The 20606-nt window shown below is 48.6% G+C and overlaps 6 protein-coding genes across 6 annotated transcripts; 5 read left to right on the top strand and 1 right to left on the bottom strand.

The window, feature by feature from the left end:
- Positions 1 to 1110: 1110 nt before the first annotated feature.
- On the top strand, positions 1111 to 4086 carry N7519_004652 (uncharacterized protein; the record flags this gene model as incomplete). The annotated part of the gene is made up of 10 exons (XM_057291428.1): positions 1111 to 1212; positions 1393 to 1415; positions 1467 to 1659; positions 1716 to 2212; positions 2262 to 2461; positions 2532 to 2632; positions 2694 to 3206; positions 3263 to 3497; positions 3553 to 3743; positions 3793 to 4086. The coding sequence occupies 10 exons, from the start codon at positions 1111 to 1113 to the stop codon at positions 4084 to 4086; spliced, it is 2349 nt and encodes a 782-aa protein (XP_057152630.1).
- A 2221-nt stretch (positions 4087 to 6307) lies between these two features.
- On the top strand, positions 6308 to 8546 carry N7519_004651 (uncharacterized protein; the record flags this gene model as incomplete). The annotated part of the gene is made up of 2 exons (XM_057291427.1): positions 6308 to 7678; positions 7749 to 8546. The coding sequence occupies 2 exons, from the start codon at positions 6308 to 6310 to the stop codon at positions 8544 to 8546; spliced, it is 2169 nt and encodes a 722-aa protein (XP_057152629.1).
- A 1472-nt stretch (positions 8547 to 10018) lies between these two features.
- On the top strand, positions 10019 to 11644 carry N7519_004650 (putative UDP-galactose transporter; the record flags this gene model as incomplete). Its single annotated transcript, XM_057291426.1, has 4 exons — positions 10019 to 10087; positions 10164 to 10193; positions 10274 to 11254; positions 11348 to 11644. 4 exons carry the CDS (start codon positions 10019 to 10021, stop codon positions 11642 to 11644), a joined length of 1377 nt encoding a protein of 458 aa, XP_057152628.1.
- Positions 11645 to 12096: 452 nt separating this feature from the next.
- N7519_004649 (uncharacterized protein) lies at positions 12097 to 17111 on the top strand (the record flags this gene model as incomplete). The annotated part of the gene is given in 11 exon segments (XM_057291425.1): positions 12097 to 12316; positions 12363 to 12497; positions 12559 to 13537; positions 13616 to 13797; positions 13846 to 14159; positions 14176 to 14535; positions 14609 to 15166; positions 15222 to 15373; positions 15426 to 15523; positions 15581 to 16094; positions 16142 to 17111. The coding sequence occupies 11 exon segments, from the start codon at positions 12097 to 12099 to the stop codon at positions 17109 to 17111; spliced, it is 4482 nt and encodes a 1493-aa protein (XP_057152627.1).
- Positions 17112 to 18214: 1103 nt separating this feature from the next.
- Positions 18215 to 18613, bottom strand: N7519_004648 (uncharacterized protein; the record flags this gene model as incomplete). The annotated part of the gene is made up of 1 exon (XM_057291424.1): positions 18215 to 18613. One exon carries the CDS (start codon positions 18611 to 18613, stop codon positions 18215 to 18217), a length of 399 nt encoding a protein of 132 aa, XP_057152626.1.
- Positions 18614 to 19915: 1302 nt separating this feature from the next.
- Positions 19916 to 20583, top strand: N7519_004647 (uncharacterized protein; the record flags this gene model as incomplete). Its single annotated transcript, XM_057291423.1, has 2 exons — positions 19916 to 20073; positions 20250 to 20583. The coding sequence occupies 2 exons, from the start codon at positions 19916 to 19918 to the stop codon at positions 20581 to 20583; spliced, it is 492 nt and encodes a 163-aa protein (XP_057152625.1).
- Between the last annotated feature and the right edge of the window lie 23 nt (positions 20584 to 20606).

Below are 20606 nucleotides of genomic sequence, written 5' to 3'. Positions count from 1 at the left end.
AATTATTTTCTATACAAATCTAAAATGATCCGAGTGTGAAAGGAGAAAAGGGCTCTGGTTCTGCTCTTAGACCGAAATCATTACCAGATAGAGGTGGGACCGAGGATACAACACTCAGATAAGCAGACATTCACTTCCTTTTTGTCTGACCCATTTGCAACCTACATGGAATAGATGATATAGTTGATATTTGCCCCCTAAATCCTACATATCATAATCTATTCATCCAAATCAACTTCGATCAAGTTTTTGATTTGCCATCGCCACATATCACGTGAAGTGGGGGCGTGCCCCGGGTGGCTTCTTGGCACGTTTCCAGTATCTCATTGTTATGTTGAAGAAATTATCAGCTTGGGCGCAAGACATATGGGGAATAGTCATCCGGTAGTCTGTTCCCCCTTACTACATACGTACTCTATGCAAGTCATATCATATCCACCCCTGATGGAATATCCACCGATATCTGTAATGTCTCGGCCTCCCCACATCTATCTAGGGCCTGGTTGCTTTTACGTACTACACCTTTCCAGCCCTGTCTCCTATGATATCCTTGACTGATGATATTTCGCAGTATTGCACCTTCCTTGACAGGTGGAAGATTCATAGAGGAATACAACTTTTAACTTGACCATTGTATCACCCTTTGTTCGCTGGAAACCAGATAGGAGACAAGATAGTCCCAATATATATTTCGGAGTAGACTGATGTTTATAGATTGCTGATGCTAAAAACCACACAATAAAAAGGATAAATACAACGTTGGGGCTCTAACGCAATGGAACCATAGGCTTTATATAGCCATGCCTACATACTTCCATAAGTAGTGGCATATGTAGTCACATCAGGTTCCAAGGTTGGCCGTTGCAAGGTTAGTTTCAATGTCTATGAATAGACCTGCTGATGCCCAGGATGTTTCAGGATATACAGTAATCCTTTGTTGATATCGAGCGACTGAACCAAAAGAAATTTTCTTCTTAGAGCTTGTGATTCTATACTCTTCTTTGTGCTTCTTTGTCCCCGTTCCGCATAGAACTATACTATCATCGTCTTCTCCCATTATAAGAGCTCAATTCCTCGTTCTCGGTCTGTCATACTCATACAGCCATAATCATGCCTCGCGCTAAGAAAGCTGTAGCTTTAGAGGCAGCCTCCGAATCTGCGACATCCCAGCCTGAAATCCAAGTGGATAAAATCCATCGGTTTCCCGTGATCGTGAGTAGCCCTTCGGATCAACTATGTTGAATACATCGCGGCCGGATGAACACAACCAACTCTTATGGTATAACAGGAGCAAAGCTTGGAGTTAATGAAGATAACGTTACACATGACCGTAAGTCGAAGTTCCGTACGAAATGCGTGCTTTTGTGGCTGCGATCTAATATGCGCCTATAGATCGCGTCGCTTCTATTTATGCGGTTAGTCGTGGCCTGAGTAATGTACTATTCACATTCTTACATAGGATGCAGCGGACTATTGCCCATAGACGTCTTTGGCGAGCGGGTTCTGCGAGCAAACCGCTTCCAGGAGCGCTATAACTATTCTCATTTTGTAAATGGGAAGCGCAAGGGAAATTTCGCACGTAACCGATCGGAATATGTTCCTATACGCGTGATTGAAAGACACATGAGCGATGAAGCCGATCACCTCCTCGACATTCTAGTGAGTGTCTCGATAGATGTATGTTTGTTGAGCAGATTTAATATCCCTCTCTCTAGGAAAATGGCATCTTTGATGCTCTACTAAGGGGCGTCCTGCATGCCGTCCAGTTTACTATCATCGCAGATAAACTCTCACCAAACAAGGTTCTGGAATCTTATACCTTCACCTTCGAAAATTCCGGTGAACGCGGCCCCGCAGATCGTCTAACCAACGGTCCCAGGATGGATTTTGTCAGCCCCCATGAGGATCGAGCGGACATGCGCAATATGATTTTCGAAGGGAAGGCCCTGATCCGACGGTTGGTGAAAATGTGTGCTGAAAGCCCGGCATTGCCTAGTATGTGCACTCTATTCCCGTTCCTGGTGTTACCACTCACGAGTTCAACAGATGAGCGCAGCTTGGGAATACATGTATTCTACAAACCGGAATGTCCCGAATCCTACGATGTGCCTGGGTTTGCTGCTTCCCAAGATGACACCGTTGAATATCCGCGGACTTCGTACTGGGAGAGAACGAGGCGCTTTTATGGAAGCGTTGACAGCGGCTTTCACACGTATGTTTTGTCCCTGCATTTGTCTTAATATGTGTCGACTAACATATAGAAGAGTGGGATTGAGAGTGAATTCACTTCTTTCTACCTCACCCGGTGGCGAGGCTCATTTTTCTTCGGCGGAGGAAACAAATGGCGATGCAGTGCTTCGTTCTGACGAGGTCGGGTTTCCCACGCTTGCCCAAATGCCGCTGGACGTAGTTGGAGAGATTTATCTCTCCACTGATGAAAGCACTGCCAGTGACACCGATGGTAAATACATTCATCGCTGCTTCACAATGATTACATGTTATATAATGACTAAAACTTTCATTCGATACAGACGAAATGATCTCTAAAGCAGAGTTCGTGGCTCTTCATTACTGCCCCACTGCGGTCACGGTGAGAGCTAAAAGGCACGAGAGCAGAAAGTCACGGCGATATGTCAGTTTGCCTTTACTACCGCGCATATCTAAACCATTGAACGAGTGCTGATTTTCTGTAGACGGAGAAGAGAGTGGATGGCAGAATCTTCTTCAATGAAGAAGACCTGGAATCCCACCAGTCCCTAATGCAGGAAATGGCTCAGTCAGTGACTGATTCCGTCGCTGTTAATTTGGACGACTCTTCAGAATCCGATGCGTTTGAAAAATTGGATCGGATTGAACGCTCGAGTAAATCTACGGTACCTGTCAATTGGTCACAGGATGATGATTATGCAACATTTCCGGTTAGCCGCGATGGCATTCAACTTGCTGTGGCTCGTCAAGAGTCTCGAGAAAACTTTCCCACGCATAAATACATTCGCCGTTTACAGGAGGCTGGTTCGAAACCCACCGTTACAGCAAGGACGGTACACTATGTCGAGAATCACGGTGCCGTCAAGAAGTTAGACGAGGAGAACAAAGACAAAGAGAACCTGCCTGGGCCCAGTTGCAACGTGACTAAGTACGGGCATAAAAATTGGCGTCCCTATCGGTGTGAATGCAACACTTGGCACTTCAAGCCCAGCAAGTCTGTAGGTCATGCAACCGAGCCATCAAATAAGTCACCAGTGCTAACCGATCTTGGAAGATACAATGTGCCAATTGCAAGGAGTACCAGCACACCCTGTGCTATGGCTATTATTCTGCAAAGGACACACGGATCCCAGATATACATTACTGCTACACCTGTTTGATCGGATACGACTTTGATAGTGACCTGATGAACGAACTAATTAAGCTTATCCGAATGCGCAGAACAATCGAATTTGTCCTGGCAGCGGAAATGACTCCAACTTTGAATTGGCAACTAGCGAAACGACTTAGTAAGAACGATTACCATCCTTCAAACCCTGGAAACATTCATCTAACATCATCCAGACTGCACCGACGACGAGGCTCGTGCAACGGTCTATAGTCTCCGGAAACTTGGCATCCTGAAACCAGCCGATTGGAGGGCAAAACACGACCACAAGATAGGGGGCTCCAAATTCTGGCTCAATAGGACAGCCCCATCCTGCAACACCATCTACAGCGAAGTCTCAGACCCGATGTTGCTCATCCGGGAATATGTAAGTGACTCCGTACATCTGCGTAAGGATAGATGATCTGATTACCAAGAAGTACGAAATACCGCCGCCTCCTCTCCCCCAGCCGATGATTCGCACACATTGGTCCCGGTCTGGGATACCGATCTTGCATAATTTTACGAGTGAGTCTGATGAGTGGTATAGTACCATCGACCCTCGGTGGCAGCCTGAACTTTGGAAGCGGGTGCGCTCTAACCCTTCTGCCAAAGGGTATTTCTTCGAGGGGCAGACCTCAAACAGCGTGTCGAAGCGATTGCTGGGATCAATTGAGGAAGGATTTGAAGATGGCTCTACTCGGGAGGCCAAGAAGATGAAGTTTAAATAGAGAAATGACAGTAGTTTACGGAGTATACTCTGTACTCGCATATAGTGCCCAAAATTATGGATATCCACTTCTTCCAGACCAGTGGGTCTTTCCGAATGCAGCACAGTCCAGGAGACTGAATCTTCTGATGCACATCATATATTAGGGTAAGTAGATATGCAGCGAGCTTGACCGTTTAAAAAAAAGAAGCTTTGCAATGGAAGCTTTTCTATAGTTGTCCCTCCTTACAGAAAAACCATGATCTATCTTCTCCTACTACTCTCGGCATAATATTCTACTTACTTGGATACCCTGATCATTTTCTTTCGTGCGTTTCTGTCGCAAAATGATGTACACCATACTCCGTTAAAGTCCAACATTTGGAAAGTGGGACATGAAATGTGGAGGATTTCCATGATCGACGCAGAAGACAATAGATCGACAATAGAGCGTCTTCCAAACCCTGGAACGAGACTTGGCTATTGGAGTGGACTATTGGCGACCATCAGGGGTTACCCGCACCATTTCACCTAGCCGCCTGCCAAACCACTAGCCTGGATCCAATAGTGTATTCCGCTTGACCTTGGGGTAAAATATGGCGTACATACAAAGTAATTGTTTTTTACTTTTGTTCCCAACGGTTATTCGAATGCGTCTTGCTGTTCATTTCGATCTACATCGTATTCTGCGCAAGTCATCGGAGCAGACCGAAAACCCGCTAATTACGTACATGTTGATCTTCACTTCAATCGATCTTGGATCTCGATCGGAGTGAAATTGCGCCCCCGGAGTCCACGGGTGTCATGTCACTGTTCCCGCCTCGTGGATCTAAGACGCGGCACATGGGCTTGCTAAAGTTAGTTTAGAGTGTCTTACTTGATTTTTGACAGATTCCACTATAATACACCGTACCGTGTTCGACACGGACTCGTACAATATTGGTCCCCCGGTGTACCCCTGGACAGTGCCTTGATTTATTCACATATGTTGTAGAGTGTCAAGCCGGGCGCAAACGATCGTCAGTTTCATGTCTTCCCACATGCCAAAGGTTAAGTTTATGTGGAGGAACGAGCGCACATGCACGACGATCATTACCAGTTCCTGGAGGGCTACCATGGAAACGCATGTCACTGCCTTTTAGGGGTTATGGAGGGTACAACATTGTACGGAGTACGGAGTACGGAGTACACGGGCTGATATTTGTGAGCATAGTGGGGAAGTCATCTATAATACTGGAGTCTTTTGAACAAGATCTCGTTCGCTCCGGTGCACTGGGTCGATAAATCGATTGTCGATCTGGCCTTTCAGATGCGACCGCGGGCTCCAACTCGGGGAGCAGACTGCGAATGGTGGATACTCCATTGTCTCTCTAGCCTTGAACTCCACATTTTGGTGATAGCGCCATACAATTAGGAAAAAGCATCCAAAGGTGTGGATAGGGAGTCCCTAAATGAGTGGGGCAAAGTAAATAATTTGAATTAATGACAGCAAGGTGAGGATTTTGGAGGCGTCAATAGTGTCCGCGGAGAAAAAACGGAGACCACGTTCTTCAGGTTCGAGAAGACTATATTTTTAGGTTGCAGATTCCGCAGTAAGGGGGTTAAATCTCCTAGAACAAGTACGAAATACATCAAGTATAAATAGTGTCATGCAAATGCATGTTATATAGCATGATATGACTTATACTATACAAATGGTAAACCCCTGAAAGATTCATCACCTTGGATACGTATGTATCTGTCATATTCTATGTTGTGAGGTAACCTTGGAACCCCCCGTGCAACTATTCCAAATATCTGTCGATCAGATGCCGTGCTCCACTCCAATTTAAATTGAAATAAATGAAACACTCTGCTTCTCAGCCTATGAGCATTCCGTTCAAGACATCGGTGGAGATTCCCCCTTAAGACCCGTGTGAACCCGTGGTCAGGAATTCCTTCGGATATTTTATTTCGTGAACATACAAAAAAACCATTCCAACCCCAAACTTGTCACGTATTTTGCTCGTTTTATCTTGCCTTCCCCAATCCCATACCCTTAAAACAACAGTCTATTTTCAGGTGAATTGAGGCCAATCTCCCTTAAACTTGCAGACTTCAACTAATTCGGTGGAGTAGATCCGAGTTGAACGAAAAGCAGATACTTGAACCACCCCGCTCAGACCACACATTTGTACAGAGCCTATGAGCCCATCGCATCATACGATTTCATGAGCAATTGACCCCGTCCTGCCTCTCCCACCATGGGACACCGAGAACTCACACCGGTCCATGTGCCGCTTCGAACCTCGAGTCGGAAACCAGTACAACATGACCCAATGAGCACCCAGGAGCAATCACGAGCAGACCGGCGAACCTCGAAAGCCCAGAGATTTTTCGGAACCGATATATCACTCCCCACAGAACATGGCGGGTGGCAGGAGCCTCCAAATGTACGCCGACCGAGCTTTGGCAAGCCGAATAATGCCCCGAAACAGAGCTCCGGTTTCGTTCCATTCCCGCGCTCTTCAGAGAATACCTTGATTCCCGATCAAAACCTTCGTGTACGGGCTTCGTCGCCTCTGCTGGGCCATGATTACCGATCACAGGAGGCTGCGCCGCCGCTTCCCAAGCCGTCGAAAAAGGTCCACCATTCCGGTTCCTCCTCCACCCTTTTCTCCTATTTCAGCTCGAAAGAATCGTCCAAATCATCCAACAACCAACTCCAGCCTAAAGTACGCCACGGACTTGGAAGCGAGCCACAAGTGACATATACACAGACCCAGGATCCACCGAAGGAATCCAAGCGGAAAATGCGTCCTCCAAAAATTGACCTTTCCGTCTTGTTCCCGAAGCCACGGAATCCCGCACCACAAACACTTCTCTCCCCACACCGAATGGTCACCTCTCCCTCTCCCGTCTCTACAGTTGCCCCAGATTATTCTTCCAACAAGATTGAAAGGATGACCGGCGGTACGAGAAACTCTAGGAGACATGTCGATCCACCTCCTCGCCGATCTTCGGCCACCAAAAATGAGCCAACCAAGCATGGCGTTGATAATTCGGATTTGCCTTCAATTGCAGAGAGCAAAAATAGCGAATGGCCGGAACAATCACTTGAGCGAACAGTAGGAACGAGTGAGATTGATTTAGCCCTGGATAGATACGCAGGGCGGCGATCACTTTTCAGTCGCTCAAGCACGTATACTACCAGCCGAGAGCATTTGCAAGAACAGCCTCACCCGCAGGAATCTCGGAAGAGCTCAAGACGTGGTCACAGTCCCTCCCGACCTAAAGAGACCTACTTGAGTCCTCCTGCAGGTCTAGACCCAAAGCGTGGTCGCGGCTTGAGCACTTCCCAGGAGTCTTGGAAGACCACCGAGTCAAAATCAAAGAGCGAGAAGAGCTCAATGACCAAGAAGAGCAGCAAAAGTACCTTGAAAAACAAGGATCTGCGAAACACCAGTATGCTTTGCCTGTCCTCCTCTTCCGAGGACGAGGGTGACGAGGACCACACTCCAACCGAGCCAAAGCGCAATGCGAGCAAGTCTAGAAGAGACAGTGTGGCTACCTATGACGAATACGAGCCCCAGGTCTACACGGCTTCCACTGCCCACGCGACCACCGCCACGGCGGTAAGACGCGTTGACCGGCCACTCTCGACTAGTACCCGTGGCTCCCGTCAAACCGAAAAGAGCCAACCAGCACCAGCACCAGCACCAGTACCAGTACCTCGCCCACGAAAGGCATCTCAACGTTCCAATGGCAAGTCTTCTCAGACAAGTGGACGAACCACGCAAACCCCCCCGTTCGAGCGGAGTCCCCACTATCCCGGATGAGATTCTGGCGCAATTCCCGCAGCAGCCTCTCCGCTCCCCCGCAGAGTTGAAAGAGTTGAACCGAAGGAGTCGCGTGATCGCGGTGACCCGCCAAGAGCAAGATCTCCTCGAGGCGATGCGTATTCGAAAGGGCAAGGTCACACCCAGTTTGTTCAATGCTCATGGAGCGGACAGAAGATCACTAGCTTCTGGCCCATCCCGCGATTCGTTCTGCGGATCCGACACTTCATTCCTGCGTCTTAGCAACGTTTTCCCGCCATTCGACGTCCGATCAGAAAAGGGTGCTACCCAATACAAAGATACGCCCTCCCAAAGCTCGGGCTCGGATAGTGAACCGAAACCCCGCACTGCAGTCTCCTCTTCTAGTGTCAGCGGGGACTATTCTGAGAGCTTGCCCTCCCCTGCCACCAGCGGTGCTTCGCCGTTGACACCCACTTTGCCAATTCATCGTTTCTCGCCTCTTCCTTCTCCGAAGCCACCACCAAGAGGACCCCCGCCTGCCATTCCCGAAGACCAGAAGCAGCACACCCGCCGTCGCACGGATAGTAGCGAGGCTATTCTGCTGGATGATGGCGGTGAGATAAAACGCAACAATGGCATTCCTCTCTGGTCTTTCGACTTTGATTGGAACCAGGAAAACGCCAATATTGCTACTGTGCACTGATCGCCTGGCCTTTGATACCCAACACTCTCACTCCATCCCTTACATTTCCTATTTTACTCTTCTCTCACTTTGTATTCCTACTTGATTCGATCCTCTACAGTCTTTCTCACATTTCCTTGACTTGATTGCATCTTGCAGCACTTTGCTCCAAGCTTTTATCTACCCAACCGCATGGGCCCCAAGTCCCTTTCCTACATGGCCGACCATCTTGCTTCTCCTTCCTTCTCACTATTTCTTCATTACTTTTTGAATTAGCGTTCACACGCGGGCTTCTATACCTGCTTTCATGTATTACTTGGGTGGTTTCCGTGTCTTTCTCACGATTTCATTATTTCCGGCTCACGACTGCTGTCATTAGTATTCTCAATGACCATCAATTCATCAAACTTGTTCAATGATTTTGCCCGATTCTCCACATAGCTCCTGCCCCACAATGGTAGTCCAGCCTAGCCTTGAGTCGCATGTTGCAGTGCATAGTGACCACTAGGGACTTTGGTCCTATTGGCTTTCAGGATCATATATCTCCCTTAAAAATAATTTCCGACACTGTAGAGTACTTGAATTGTTTAATTGACCTCTTAATTGTCTGTAGTAAACTGGACATTTGTGTAAACAAAACTGGGAAATATTCGGCCGCTTATATGGGCTCTATACTTGGCCATATAAAATCTGGACCTGTAGTGTCCCTTTTTTAACTAACTTTTTGGACGTTTATACATATTTTAGGTATCTTTCAAGATGGCTATAACAGTCTAGAATGATCAACCTCAACCACAGGAATCGACAATATGAATGACGACATGCGAGGAATAAGAATGGGGGCTGTGGGCTGGTGGAGATGCCCTGGACTGCTCGACGTCATCAACTCTTACACGGTTAAGGGGCTGGCAAGAATTGGGTAAACATAAACATTGTAAATACGATATGAGATTCCCACAAACGAGGTACACAAACGATAATATTTTTTTACTCCGCATACACCACTTACCTACTCCATAGGTACCTAGGTGTCGCAGTGACCACTCCAGCGCTTGAACCTCCTCTCTGTGATCCACTCTCTGACCGCCGACCTTCCAAGGTTCTCGTCTATAACCCCGGATTATCGCTTCCTGAGCCCTCCATTCTTTCCTTTTCGTTTTTCAAGTGTTTTTTCAAGTTCTTTGAAATACCCTCATTCATAAAAGGAGTAGCGCGACGCTCATCCTCCCCTTCTTCTCCCAGCCACCTGTGTCGCCTCCGATCGCCTCGGGAAACCCTATCGGGACCTAAAAGGGAAGATCTCCAGAATAACCCACCCCTGGTTCGCGAATCGGGATTTACAGTTCCCTCTACTCTGTACATCGCGCACACTTCTCTTGTCGCTCCCTCTACTGAGTCCATTTACCACATTCACCGGACGGTGGATTGCACTGCCTGCCCCTTTTGCGGAAACGTTAGCCACTGTTTAGAGGGAACACGCGACCTACTTCGTTATGGGAGATCGCGCCCAACGCCAGCCGTCTGGCCTGCGAGCTGCGGCCAATATCGCACCATGGATTCTGGTATGAGCTTGTTGGGCATTATACGGCGGTTGAAGCCTTGAGGACTGTTCGCTGACTTGCCTTGGTTTCTTTCTAGTTGACTGCGGAGTCGACTGCGTTTGTGTTGGTAAGTCACCTTGCACGACGTGGGAATACTTGCGACAGGAATAGGATGGAAGGCTAATCTGTATTTCTGCACTATCTCAGCTCGCTCATTATTCTCGAGTCATGCCCCCCGCCGGTGGTAAACGCTACCTGACCTCTACGGCGGTCTTTCTGGTCGAAGTGGTCAAGCTGGCCATATCCCTCACAATGGCGCTCTACGACGTCTCAAAAACCGCGCCACCCTCGATGCCCGCCACCTCCCTCTTTTTCTCCCTCACAAGTGCCGTGTTCTCGGGCGACAGCTGGAAACTCGCTATCCCTGCCGGGCTGGACGTCTTGTCCAACTCCCTCTTGTTCATTGCGCTCTCGAACCTACGAGCTGCATCGTTCCAGGTTACATTCCAGCTGAAGTTCCTTACTACTGCGGTCTTTGGTCTGATCCTCCTGAAACGGAGCATCCCTCCCCGCAAGTGGGGCCTGCTTTTGCTTCTGATTGTGGGCGTGGCATTGGTGCAGTTTCCCGACGCTAGCCCCGAGCAGATGCTGCAGGATGAGCATGCTAGCCATCATTTCCCCTGCTCCTTGGAGGAGTGGAAGGCTGTTAAGCAAGGTGCTGGTGCTGGTAGCAGCCTGCAAAAGCGGTCTGCAACATACGAGGGTATCGAAGAGGACATCCTGACGGCTGACCCACACTTGAACCCCGCAATTGGTCTCCTTGCGACCATCGGAGCGTCCTTGGCTTCTGGGCTTGCGGGTATTTATTTCGAGAAAGTCCTAAAGGACAGCTCCAACCATATTTCGTTGTGGGTCCGCAATGTGCAATTAGCCGTCTACTCCATTTTCCCGGCTCTTTTCATTGGGATTGTCTTCCGGGATGGTGAAAAAATTGCTGAAGATGGCTTCTTCCAGGGCTACAATTGGGCGGTGTGGTCTACCATCATCATCCAGGCCTTGGGTGGTATCGTTTCTGCATTCTACGTCAGCCACGCGCAGAAGGACGCAAGGAGTTTGGCCACAACTGCCAACATACTTTTGAGCATTGTTGGAAGCATCTGGCTATTTGACTTTGAGGTCACTTCAAGCGTACGTCCCTTGCCTCTTAACGCTTCCCAACCTCTGCTCTAGTTCCCTGCTCTCCAATGAACATTATGAACAAGACTAACTGGGACATTATAGTTCTTCCTGGGCTCGGCTGCAGTCCTGGTAGCAACCCACTACTATGGAAACCCCACCTTTAACCCTGCGATGGGTGCCTCGCGTCCACCTCCAATCCGCATTGACGCCTACGAAAAGGATCCCGCAGGTCCCGAGGGTTCCCCCGTGGCGCCTCCCAACGACTTTTCTATCAAACTTCCAACTTCGCCTTTCCTCTCTGACGGCATGTCGTCATCCCGTCCTACCTCACCAGCACCAGGCCATACTAGAGTAAGCTCTAGCCGAAATGCGAGCGCGAACTATTTCGATGAGAAATGATTGCTGCAACTCGCTATGCACATTGATATTGGCCTACTTGATGAGATGCTTTACGGGAAATGATATTGGATACCTGATAGATGCGGGTGGAAGTGCGGTCTTAAGAAAGCCGTCCACCGCGAGCCTTTGATATCGCTCCTACTCTGGAGCTCGCTACTCTTCGCTGCCAAATTTTGCATGTCCTCTTGCTGTCAAGATACTTGCCAGGTTTGGCTCATGTATGCATATATACGAAGCAATGAAACACTTTGATATACCCCAGAACAATTGATAATCCCTATTCTTGCTGATTCTGAAAAGACACCGCTATAGTATATCCAAATACTACAAAGGTATGGGGTAGTCCACGTGCCGTCACGTTATCGGGGTCCTGGACCTTGGAACCAGACACTTTGGAAATTCATCACTTCAAACCTCAGACTCAATCCGAATCATCGAGAACGCATTTCAAAATGAGGAGACACCATCAGAACCCAAATTTTAAACCCTTTCAAGTGCCCAACAAGAGGCACGCCGATGCCTCTCCCTCCAAGAGTAGTAGAACCGGTATAATCGATGAGAGACTCATCCAAGGCTCCCGGCAGCCACAATACAGCAGTTCATCTCCCAGAAAGCCCTTCAATGGCTTGGCATCATCAGCCCATGATGAGGGTCCTCAATTGGACGCTTTTGGTGAGTCTGCCGGCTTATCATCATGGAGGGTGCTGATGGTAGTTAGACCTCGAACTACTAGCTTCAGAGGATAGAGACGAGGCAATTCGAGATTCAGGATTTAGAGTTCCTACATCTACGCCACTTCAACCGTCTCGTCAGCCTGATCTACATCCACCACAATTCTCTCGTTTCTTTCAGCGTGAGTTGCTTGTATAGAGTGCTGGTGTTTGTCTTATTACTTCGGTATTGACAAGTAACAGCCAGCTCGAGCATCGGTTCATCGGACCCCGTTTTAGGGCCTCTTTCGAGCCCGCTGGCTTTGTTCCGTCAGAAGAAGAATGCCACACAGACGGGACAGCGCAGTCTCGAGACGAACCGTCCATACCATGACGAGACTAGTCAGTCCTCACCTCAGGGACCGATTACTCAAGCGAGCCCGGAGGCTTTGATTGGCAATAGACAACCTCGGAATCCTTTTAGCAACATCCCACCCTCTGTGCGGGGAATCGTCCTCGTATCAGTAAATGACCTACCAGAGGGCTACCGCTCGATGTTCCCCTTTCCACTCTTCAATGCAATTCAATCAAAATCCTTCCACTCCGTCTACAACAGCAATGACAATGTCGTTCTGTCCGCACCAACCGGTAGCGGCAAGACAGTCGTGATGGAATTAGCCATCTGCAGACTCCTGAACACTCTCAAAGACGAACGCTTCAAAGTAGTCTACCAAGCACCAACCAAGTCCCTCTGCAGCGAGCGCTTCCGAGACTGGAACTCCAAGTTCTCGAGCCTGAATCTCAAGTGCGCAGAACTCACCGGAGACACGGACCACATGCAGCTGCGCAATGTCCAGGCTAGCCAGATTATCATCACGACGCCTGAGAAGTGGGATAGCATGACCCGGAAATGGAAAGATCATATGAAGTTGATGCAGCTCGTGAAGCTCTTCCTCATTGACGAGGTGCATATCTTGAAGGAGACCCGTGGAGCTACGCTTGAGGCTGTGGTTTCACGTATGAAGAACATCGGTTCGAATGTCCGATTCGTTGCGCTGAGTGCTACTATCCCCAACTCCGAGGATATAGCTACATGGCTTGGGAAGGATGCAACAAACCAGCATGTTCCCGCGCACCGGGAGCATTTCGGCGAGGAGTTTCGTCCTGTCATGTTGAAGAAGGTTGTCTATGGGTATGCGTCCAGCTTGAATGACTTTGCATTTGATAAAGTCTGCGGTTCAAAGTATGTGATTCCTTTCTGTTTCTGCCCATCCTTTCATGTCAACTTGCTGGCTTGGCATACTAATCGGTGCTTGAAAAGGCTACCCGAAGTGATCGGGATGCATTCATGCAAGAAACCCATCTTGATATTCTGTTGCACACGGAATTCATCGCTCGCGACGGCGAAAGAATTGGCGCGGCTTTTCACATTGACAAATCCACCCGCCAGGCTTTGGAAGGAGCCTAAGAAGCGCCTTGAAGCTCATAACGAGGATCTCAAGAGTATGTATCTGAGCTCTTTCCTAGACTGACACTGCTAATGCGAGATAGCAACACTCGTTGCTGGCGTAGCATTTCACCATGCTGGGTTGGGTCCCGCTGATCGCCACACTGTTGAGACGGGCTTCAGAGAAGGGAATATAAGCGTCATATGCTGCACGTCTACACTTGCAGTCGGAATCAACCTGCCTTGCCACCTAGTTATCATCAAAAACACTGTCAGTTGGCAAGATGGAGGCTGCAAGGAGTACTCAGATTTGGAGATGATGCAGATGCTCGGCCGCGCGGGCCGACCTCAATTCGATGACAGCGCCATTGCTGTTATCTTGACCAGAAAGGAGCGTGTCGCTCACTACGAGAGATTGGTTCAGGGCTCTTGAGAGTCTGGAGAGCTGTTTACATTTGAATCTGATTGATCATCTCAACGCTGAGATTGGCTTGGGCAATATCTCGGACATCGAATCGGCTGTCAAATGGCTTGCTGGCACATTCTTGTTCGTGAGACTGCGTCGAAATCCAACGCACTACAAGCTCAAAGAAGGTGCAAACCAGAAAGACGAAGATGAATTACTTCGCCAGATCTGTGAGAAGGATATCGATCTTCTTCGAAAATGCGGTTTGGTTGAAGCTGAGAGCCTTTGTTCGACCCAGTTTGGCGACGCTATGGCTCGGTACTACATCCGGTTCGAGACTATGAAAGTGCTACTGTCTCTGAAACCAAAAGCAACGTTGTCTGAAACTGTGAGCATAGCCTTTCACTGAAATGAAGAACTTCAACTGACGTTACGGTTCCAGCTTAACGTGATCGCACAAGCCGAAGAATTCCGCGAGATCCGCCTCAAAGCTGGCGAGAAATTACTCTACCGGAGAAATCAACCGTGGCCCAGGCATTCGTTTCCCCATCAAAGTCGATCTAGCCCTCCAAGCCCACAAAATCTCACTACTCCTCCAATCCGAGCTAGGTGCAATTGAGTATCCCGATAGCGAGCAATTCCAGAAACACAAGTTCACCTTCCAGCAAGAGAAAAGTCTAGTCTTCGTGCACGTAAACCGATTAATCCGCTGTTTGATCGACTGTCAAATCGCTCGCGGTGACTCAACCGCAATCCGCAATGCCCTTGAACTCGCCCGGAGCTTCGGGGCAAAGGTCTGGGATCACTCACCTCTCCAAATGAAGCAGATCGAGCAAGTGGGCGTGGTTGCAGTTCGGAAGCTGGCTGCAGCCGGTATCACCAGCATTGAAGGGCTAGAATCTGCCGAGCCTCATCAGATTGAAATGGTTCTTAGCAAGAATCCGCCTTTCGGCTCGAAGTTGCTCTCAAGATTGAAGGAATTTCCAAAATTGAGGATCTCTGTGAAAATGCTTGGCAAGGTTTGCAATTGTTATGCGTTTATGATAAATATCATTTTTCTAACATGTGCCACAGGACGTGAGGATTAACCATGTCAATGTCCGTTTTAAGGTCGAACTCGCTTTTATGAACGATAAGGTCCCGACGTACTTCCAACGTCGGCCGGTTCATGTATGTTGCTTGGTAGAGAGGTCCGATGGCAATATGATCGATTTCAGACGTGCAAGGTGGGGTCAAGACCTAGTTATTCTGTTATAGAAAATGCTGATGTCCTTCCAGTGCGAGCAAATTCCAAGAGAGACTGGAGATCGAGCTCACGGCGGAATTGACGAGTGCTGATCATGTCATCGTCTGCCATGTTATGTGCGATGAAATCGGTAAGACTTTTGAACGCGACCAAAGCGCCACTTATATACATACTGACAATTTCTCAGCGGGGACATGTAGACAGGCTGAGCTCAGATCTAATCTGCCATCTCATCTCTTTGCTGCTATGAGAGGTAAGAACGCCAATGCCCAAAATACTGGAGCACCGAACATACAATCTCGCCACCCCGAGGGGAATTTGAGCTCTAAAGACGTGACGAAACCGAAGCCCAACATGTTTCGTTCTCACGAACGAGAGATGGCTAGTATCGAGACTAAGCCTCGGCGGGATGTGGACGATTTTGATGGCGATGACTTGCAGCTCGATGACTTCCTCGTTGCGAATGAACGCCGTGACAAACCAAGGGAATCTACAAAGCAACCTCCGCAGTTCGACGATATAGATTGGTTCTCAATCGACGCAACTCCACCTACCCCAGCCAAGAGAGTGCCGCCGAAAGTGTCAAACCCCCAAGAAGATGACTGGGCGGTAGATATAGACGAGCCAGAGGAGGAATACGAGCCAGTCAGACTTGCGAATGGGAAATGGGCTTGCAATCACAAATGCAAGGACAAAACAAGGTTTGGGAAGACCATTACTTTCTTCATTTTTGATCTAACAATTACAGCTGCAAACATTTCTGTTGTCGCGAGGGCTTGGAAAAACCCCCAAAGCCACCGAAGCGGACCATTCCTGCAACTCAAAAGGAAGCTGGTCTCAATCAACTGACTATCTCCGCCAGTATCGCCAAGCCAACTCAGAGCAATAACTCAAGCTCGAGAAACCAAGTGGCCAAAAAACGCGTCACGGGGCCTAAGAATGACGATCACGTCTCAAAGATGAAGATGTCGACGTCGCAAGCTGGAAAGAAGAACCCAAGTCGAGAGAAATATGTCCTTGCGGAAAGAGATAAGAACATTCCTTCATATACAAGAAAGAGGGAAAGGAGTCCAACCAAACCTCTCTCCAGTGATTACGGCGATGAATGCTTCGATGATCTACCATCTCCATCACGTCTTCTCGGGAACAGGGGATCGGGGCCTGCAACATCGGGTTCTCCAGTAGTGAACGACCAGGCAAAGAGCAACATCACAGATGTTGCAGCCAAGGAAACGAAGAATAGAGACCCTGAGCCCTCGCCCTCTGCTTCACTGCCCAATTTCGCTCAAAAAGAGCGAACTAAGCCATCAATCTCTAAACCCCAACACGAGATAATCGAGATCCGAGACGATACGCCACCTGGCTCAACAGAATTGCCACTGGCACTAGACAAAGAGTCTCCTGTAAAGCGGAGCACGCTGCCACTCCCAGAAAGAGCAGATCAACTGCCCAACCTGAAACGGAAGGCGAGTCAAGACGAAATCCGAACAGAGAAACCTAAAAAGCGGGCGAAGCAAAGTCCTTTTGTTTCGGCTTTGCAGGTCCACGCCTCAGATCTCTTGAACAATGAACTACCACCGAGCCCTGAGCAGCCTGCGTCTCCTGTTTCTCCCGCTGCTGTTTCTCCGATGCTCGACGGTCGGATGGATCTGACTGCAGCATGGGACGATGGAATCGATCTGCTTGATGAGTTCAAAGATATTATTAAACTTATTTAGACGCTGGTGGATTGGTGGCCAAATGGTGGGATCTTTGCTTTTTTCCATACATCTTTAGGATTCTTTTTTGAGTGGTGCATGTATGGTGCTGGATTGCTGCGAACTGGTGCAAGTTATGGCTTGTCTTACTTCTATATAGAATACTGGAGGCCATGCTATATTGTTATTTAGAATTCTCAGCATGAAATAATCCTGAAAGAATTCCGTTGCTTTGATATTCTCGGATGTCTCACTCAAGTATGGCTCCAAAACACTGGGGACGTTGGACCGTTGTTGATTTCAGACATTCATCCTGAAGGTCTCAAGTTCCTTTTGTTCTTGAACTTCTCAGTTCTTTTGGGCTTTGGTTATGCTCACCGTCCATGATGGACATTATGATGACTAGTAACTCATGTTTTCGTCTCGTGTCATCTTGATACTCCATATGCTTTGCTACATTCATCATCGACTCAATCAGAGGTAGGTGTCAGGGAAGAGCTAGTATGTGCTATGGAAGTGTGTTCGTTTATCCAAATATAAAAGGTACTTACACGCCGGGATATTCTTGGACACACCAAACGTTCAACAGCAAGATATTCACTCTCCAACATTTGATCCGGTATTTTGTCTCCAATCCTCCCAATTGCAAATCCATTTGAGCAGTCTTCAAAATCTTCAATTGCAATCACCCATCACGAAAGACGACAGCAGGACTGATTCGTCTCATCAAGATGACTCGTATGCACTACGCTTCTGTAAATACACCCAGAGAAAGGCCATGAATGGGAATTATACTGACAACTCCTCCACAGCGGACGATGGAAGGCGTCGAGATGGCCAGAGTCGCCGCCAGAGACTTGGTATGACTTCCAGGTCTCACCCATTGACATGATCCTGACTTTCAATAGAGACGAAGACTTCCCGGAGGAGACAACTGCGACGCAGCCTCGCGCAACCCGACAGTCAAGATCGATCTCTCAGGCCGCAAGCTGACCGACGAGGGTTTCGATATATTCATCGATGCCCTACTGGAGACTCTCCAGAAAGATAAAGACGACAAGCACCCCGAGGGCTTTGTCCGACTATTGAAGCTCCAGCTGGGCGGCAATTGTCTCACCTTCAAGTCATTGCCCAAGCTGGGTATGGCAATAAGGCTCAGCACCGGTGATCTGAATGATCTTGATCTGTCTCAGAACTGCATCGAGGTCAGTACTGCTGGGCAAAGGGCGGCGTGGAAGTATTTCCTGAACTCCTTTGAGGAGTGCTACATGCTCAAGAGAGTCAGCTTCTCCGGAAACCCTCTCGGTGCTCCCGGTGTGGAGATCCTGGCTAGGGTCTATATCCGCAGCAGACTGGAGTTCCCGGATCAGAGCACTGCTTTCCCTGAGGAAGGTCATGATTCGGGTGTTGACAAAAGCGAGGACCTGTTCTCCGACGACAACGGTCCTGGCATATCTATGAAACCGGTCAGAACTCCGCGCATTCTGGAGATCAGGATCCAACACCCCAGTCTCAGGGACCATCTGAGATTGCATCCGAGCGCAATCGAAGACACTTCCGCAAAACTCGTGGACTGCGATCAGTACCGGAGCTGATACTGACCGAAATTCCCATGTCATCCATTGGGGTTATCCACCTGGCCGGTATTCTGTGCATGCAGGAATCTCGCGAGTTCCTCTGCTTTTATCTTCCGAAGACGAAGGCAGACGCCTCTCGATCGGAAACCGAGAAAAAGAATCCGAGCATCACTTGGCATTTGAATGAGCACTTGCCTCAACGCGTCCGTCAGGCGCCATGCTGGGCAACTGACGTTGCGCAGCTAGGGTTGAGTTTCGACTCCAGTTTGACTGTCGCGATTGACAACTTGGAGACACCTCCGAGCTCGGGTTTGTTGCGGGGAGGTAGATCGTGGAAAGGGAGATATGAAATAAAATTCCTATCTGTGATCAGAGCACTCTACGCACTTGGGAGTGAGAGTGAGATTCGAGGTTCGGAGATCTGGACAATGGCCCTGAAGATGGCGAAGATGATGGAAACAGTTCTGTTCAATGAGGAGGTCATTCAGGTAAGTGCAATACTTTGATCATCTCGAGCTAAGGGCAGTTCTAACTGAAAAAAAAGGCTCAGCTTTCTTCCGGTGGGAAGGTCTTTGAATGCCTTGGACTTCAAAGGGATTTGGTGGATGCCATCAACATTGGAGTGCTTCGCTTTCGCCAACTGTCTGATGGACTGTCCCAGGAGCCTTGGCGTCTTGGGATGTCGCTGGACATATGGTCTGATGTCATGGGTATGGCCTTGGACAAAGGGGATGTTCTCACTGCTCAGCAGAGGATGAATATTCTTGGATATGTAGGTAGGGGTAATCGGCGCGTGCCTGAGAAGGCCATGGAGATATGGAGGTTTCTTTTCGATGTGGATTGTGTTATGTACCACGCTTCTTGATCCTTTGCTTTGCTTCTGATGCACGTTAGACCAATTGACTGGGTGTTTATTGTTTTTATAAACTGATAGAGAAGCGTAGTGGACGGTCTTTTGTGAGAAAAGAAGACACCAGAAAGGAGATATCAAGAGAACAACCATAGTAACACAGTATGTATATATAGTCGACGCCCGCTCTTTCCCTCGACATGTCATTTCCTTTCTAACACGCCAAATCTCCCTTCCCTTCTCTTCACTCTTCAATCTACAAATCCTTACTTTTCTCTCACACCCTATCTCTTAAACTCCATTCACTTGATCTGCTGGCGAGATGCAGTTACCGTTCCTCCTGGAGTGGCCCTTGACCAAAAGCTATGGACAAAAAGAGACAACAGTGAAGTCAGGAAATGCGAGACTCTGCCATCCTAAGACTTGAGGCTTTTCAAGTCACCATCACCGAAGTTACTCAACACAATATACAGAACACCACTACAACATCAGCCAACTGTGCTCCCATGACTCCAACAGGATCTCCACCCAAGGAGATCTATTTGTTCTGGGCATTGTAAGATGCCCACAATGGGCCATGGTCTTTCTTGGCCTAGATCTGCGTCCTGTACGCAGTAGTACTTTTCTCGACATACCTTTTTTAACCTCGCTGCGCCGGACCAATGCATACATCGACTGGTAAGAGGATTGCTTTTGCTTGTTCTGGGTATGGCCTGTGCATTTCTAACCCAGTCTACAAAGGAAATATGACCCCCCCAAGGGTGGTACCCATGCCGGTTGCAATGGCACCAGCTTCTGCGTCCGTCGTTGTTCCTCCCTCCATCCCCTCTTCCACCAAACTCCTCAAGTCCCCGAGGGGAGAGAACCTCTCGTCTTCGGACGAGGACAAGGGACTGTCGAGCCCTTCCGCGCCCGAACAAACTCCACTTGCTCTCTCCCTGATACTGCCGGAACACCTGGGGCCTTCAAAACAAGCCAATCACATGCGAGTCTCCAAGCAATTGAGGAGATGGAGGGTCATGGAAAGATGTTGGCAAAGTCTCTTAGCTGTTCAGGCCATGAATAAGCCGCCGTACACTGGGAGGGGTT

This window comes from Penicillium mononematosum (genome assembly GCF_028829835.1).
Source record: "Penicillium mononematosum strain IBT 11891 chromosome Unknown utg000002l:1.0-8112719.0:1.0-8118358.0, whole genome shotgun sequence".
Lineage (NCBI taxonomy): Eukaryota > Fungi > Ascomycota > Eurotiomycetes > Eurotiales > Aspergillaceae > Penicillium > Penicillium mononematosum.
This window is presented reverse-complemented; position numbering and strand designations above follow the sequence as displayed.